This window comes from Charadrius vociferus, unplaced genomic scaffold, assembly GCF_000708025.1.
Source record: "Charadrius vociferus isolate BGI_N301 unplaced genomic scaffold, ASM70802v2 scaffold41, whole genome shotgun sequence".
NCBI classification, from domain to species: Eukaryota; Metazoa; Chordata; class Aves; order Charadriiformes; family Charadriidae; genus Charadrius; species Charadrius vociferus.
The window spans coordinates 1,191,968-1,196,160 of NW_009647013.1; the positions used below are offsets into that span (position 1 = coordinate 1,191,968).

At 62.4% G+C, this 4,193-nt stretch overlaps 1 protein-coding gene across 1 annotated transcript in view; it reads right to left on the reverse strand.

The window, feature by feature from the left end:
• Positions 1 to 4,193, reverse strand: part of ADCY3 (adenylate cyclase 3) — a 19,503-nt gene that overhangs the window by 12,346 nt on the left and 2,964 nt on the right. Inside the window, 1 exon segment of the mRNA XM_009895461.1 lies at positions 2,087 to 2,236. Within this exon segment, the coding sequence (XP_009893763.1) occupies positions 2,087 to 2,236 (150 nt within the window).

The following is a 4,193-nucleotide window of genomic DNA, read 5'->3' on the forward strand; positions in this document are numbered from 1 at the left end:
CAGCTCTCCCTTCCCCGTCACGGTCTGCTGCAGGACCAGCCCATGGGGTGCCTGGGGTCCTCATGGGGTCCTGCTGGTGGCCATGCTCAGGGTTGGGGATCTGGTGGTGGCCGTGCCTGGGGATGGGGATCTGCTGGTGGCCGTGTCTGGGGATGGGGACCTGCAGTGTGTTTGTTCCTGGGGATGGGGACATGCGGCATAGCAATGCTCAGGGATGGAGACCTCCTGTGTGGTCATGCTCAGGGATGGGGACCTGGTGGTGGCCATGCTCAGGGTTGGAGACCTGCTATATGGTTGTCCCTGGGGATGGGGACACGCTGCATGGCCATGCTCAGGGATGGGGATCTGGTGGTGGCCGTGCCTGGGGATGGGGATCTGCTGGTGGCCGTGTCTGGGGATGGGGACCTGCAGTGTGTTTGTTCCTGGGGATGGGGACATGCAGCATAGCAATGCTCAGGGATGGAGACCTCCTGTGTGGTCATGCTCAGGGATGGGGACCTGGTGGTGGCCATGCTCAGGGTTGGGGACCTGCTATATGGTTGTCCCTGGGGATGGGGACACGCTGCATGGCCATGCTCAGGGATGGAGACCTCCTGTGTGGCCATGCTCAGGGATGGGGACCTGGTGGTGGCTGTGCCTGGGGGTAGAGTCCTGCCATGTGGTTGTCCCTGGAGATGGGGACATGCTGCATGGCCATGCTCAGGGATGGAGACCTCCTGTGTGGCCATGCTCAGGGATGGGGACCTGGTGGTGGCTGTGCCTGGGGGTAGAGTCCTGCCATGTGGTTGTCCCTGGAGATGGGGACATGCTGCATGGCCATGCTCAGGGATGGGGACCTCCTGTGTGGCCATGCTCAGGGATGGGGATCTGGTGGTGGCCGTGCCTGGGGATGGGGACCGGCCATGTGCTTGTCCCTGGGGATGGGGACACGCTGCATGGCCATGCTCAGGGATGAGGACCTCCTGTGTGGTCATGCTCAGGGTTGGGGACCTGGTGGTAGCCATGCCTGGGGATGGAGACCTGCCATGTGGTTGTCCCTAGGGATGGGGACCTGCTGCATAGCAATGCTCAGCCACGGGGACCTGGTGGTGGCCATGCCTGGGGATGGGGACCTGCCATATGGTTGTCCCTGGGGATGGGGACATGCTGCATGGCCATGCTCAGGGATGGGGACCTGCTGGTGGCCGTGCCTGGGAATGGGGACCTACCATAAGGTTGTCCCTGGGGATGGGGACCTTATGCATGGCCATGGTCAGGGATGGAGACCTCCTGTGTGGCCATGCTCAGGGATGGGGACCTGGTGGTGGCCATGCCTGGGGATGGAGACCTGCCATATGGTTGTCCCTAGGGATGGGGACCTGCTGCATAGCAATGCTCAGCCACGGGGTGTGGTCATGCTCAGGGATGGGGACCTGCTGGTGGCCGTGCCTGGGGATGGGGACCGGCCATGTGGTTGTCCCTGGGGATGGGGACCTGCTGCATAACAATGCTCAGCCACAGGGACCTGGTGGTGGCCATGCCTGGAGGTAGAGTCCTGCCATGTGGTTGTCCCTGGAGATGGGGACATGCTGCATGGCCATCCTCAGGGATGGGGACTTGCTGGTGGCCATCCCTGGGGATGGGGACCTGCCATGTGGTTGTCCCTGAGGACAGGGACCTGCTGCAAGGCCAAGCCTTGGGACCTGCCACGCGGCTGTGCACAGGAATCGGGACCTGCCACGTGGCCGTGCCCAGGGACCTGCCACACGGCTGCGCCTGTGGACCTGTCACATGGCCATGCATGGGGACAAGGACCTGCCACATGGCAATACCCAGGTACCTGCTGCGTGGCTGTGCTCAGGGATGGGGACAGCTTAGTGGTGGCCACGGCAGGAACTGGGAGGTCCTGGAAGAGGACGGTCACACGGAGAATCCCCAAACTGGGCACAAGACTGCAGATAAACTCCTGTCCCCATCGCCACCTGCCACGGTCCCTCCGCGCCAGGCAGAGTGCGGGTTGTGGGTGTCTCCTCCACGTCCCAAAGTGCCCCATAGCTGTCCCCTGCCCTGTCCCCACGCTGTCCCCTTGCCCGGCCGTGGCTCCTACCTGCTGCTGGCTCTGCTCCTCCAGGTTGAGCTTGACCTCCAGGGACTGGCGCGCTTCGAGGAAGGCTTTGCGGTGCTTGCGGTCGGCCATGTAGTAGGACATGGTGCCCACCGTGATGGCACAAAGGTAGATGGCAACGTTGGACAGGATCTTTGGGGGACAGAGAAAAGGAGATGGGGGGTGAGCGGAGCCGTGGAGAAACCTGTGCGTGCCCTGGGGACGGCGCTGATGTCACTGCAAGTCCTTGTTTGCGCAGCAGAGCCTCATCGGTGAGAGCGGAAAAAAATATTCAAATGTTGGAGAAGGCCATAAAATACACCCTGGGGATAAATCACCGAGTCACGGCCACTGTCAGCTGCTGGGGGGACACGCTGGGGACCGTCACGGTGGCTCTGCAGGAGGGGTCCAAGCCTGGGATCACACCCTGAGCATCCCGGGAGCCCTCGTGGTCCCCGCGGGGCCGACTCTGCTTCATTAAACCTTGCAGAGATGTTTTGGAAAAAGGCAGCAGGTTGGCAGGGGCCGGGCGCAGCCCCGCGGGAAGGCGCTGCTGAAGGCGAGCGGCTCTCGGTGGCTCACGTGCCATCCGCTCCCCACATCCCCGCCACGGGAATTGCACCCCTTTGTGCAGAAAAAGTTCATAAAAACCCAGCCAAACCCTAAAATCGTGTATTTACTCAAGCTTCTGCCCAACTACATCCCTCTAAAGAGTCAAAAAGAGGGGTGTGAGCCTGCAGCAGGAGGGATGGATGCTCCTGGGGGTTGTTGGCCGTGACAACCCACCCCAGTTTCTTTGGGGTTTCAAGGAAGCGCGGCACGGAGGCTCGTTGCCTCGTCCCAAAGGCTGGACCTGTCCCATCCCTGGGCTGGACCCCTCCCCATGCGCTGGATCTCATCCCCATGCGCTGGATCTCATCCCCATGGGCTGGACCTCATCCCCACGGGCTGGACCTCATCCTCACGGGCAGGACCCTGTTTCTGTGAGCTGGACCCTGTCCCATCCCACAGGGCTGGACCTCAGTTCCATGGGCTGGACCCCAGTTTCAAGGGCTGGACCCCATCCTCCAGGATGGATGCCATCCCCATGGGCTGGACCCATCCCATTCCACCCCACCGGCTGGTCCCCGTGCGTCCCCACAGCCCAGGAGGGGACGGGAGTAGGTTTGGAGATGGGAGCGAAGAGCCCTTCGTGGAAAATATGACCGATGAGGGAAAGTTGAAAGAATTCAGTTTGTTTAGTCTGGAAAGGGGAAGAGCGCCGGAGAGGATGTGATAACAGACTCCAGCTATGCCGAAGGGCTGATGGGGACGCGGAGACGTCCTCCCACCCCGCAGGCCATGGGCTGTGTCACAGCCAGTGCGGAGGAGGCGGCGGGAAGAGCACGGAGCCGTTCCCGGGCTGGTCTCCATCAGGGATGTGCTGCCGCGCTCAGCATCCTTCTCCCGATCCCCAACTCCTCGGTGATGACCGTGTCCCATCCCCGGTCCCCGTACCCCATAGCCCAGTTCGGGCCGAGAAAAGCCCTAATGTGACCCCCAATCCCTGGCTGTCCCTGTCCTCGGAGGTTTTACCACCCGGACAGCATCGAGCCCCGAGCAGCCCGGTGGCAACAGGGAGGAGCTGCCGACCCCTTCCTCGCAAGGGGAAACTGAGGCACGGATGAAACAGACCACGCGACCCAGTAAACGCAAGGCCCTGGCACGGGGAGTTCGGGTGCTGGCGTGGCACCACCCCAGGGCTGAAAAACTTATTTACAGCAGGGAAATATATTTTTTTTTGGGGTGGGGGGGGAAGGGGAGAGCATGAGGAGCAGAGGAGAGTACATGGGACCCCCAACTGGTGCCCCAGAGCCGGATCCCACCCCAGGTCCCACCGCTGCAGCCGGGGATCCCCGGGAAGCCCCTGCACCCACGGCGCAGCAGACGGCGAGCGAGGAGCCGTCTGGAGGTGGGCACGGAAAAGAAACCCCCAAAACAAGCAGCCGCTTGCTATTTTTAACCTGCCTCTTCGGTTGGCATAACAACGGGCAACTCTGCCCGGGCTGGATGGGCACGGGGCAGCTCGGCACAGCTCGGCACAGCTCGGCACAGCTCAGCCCACCTGGGC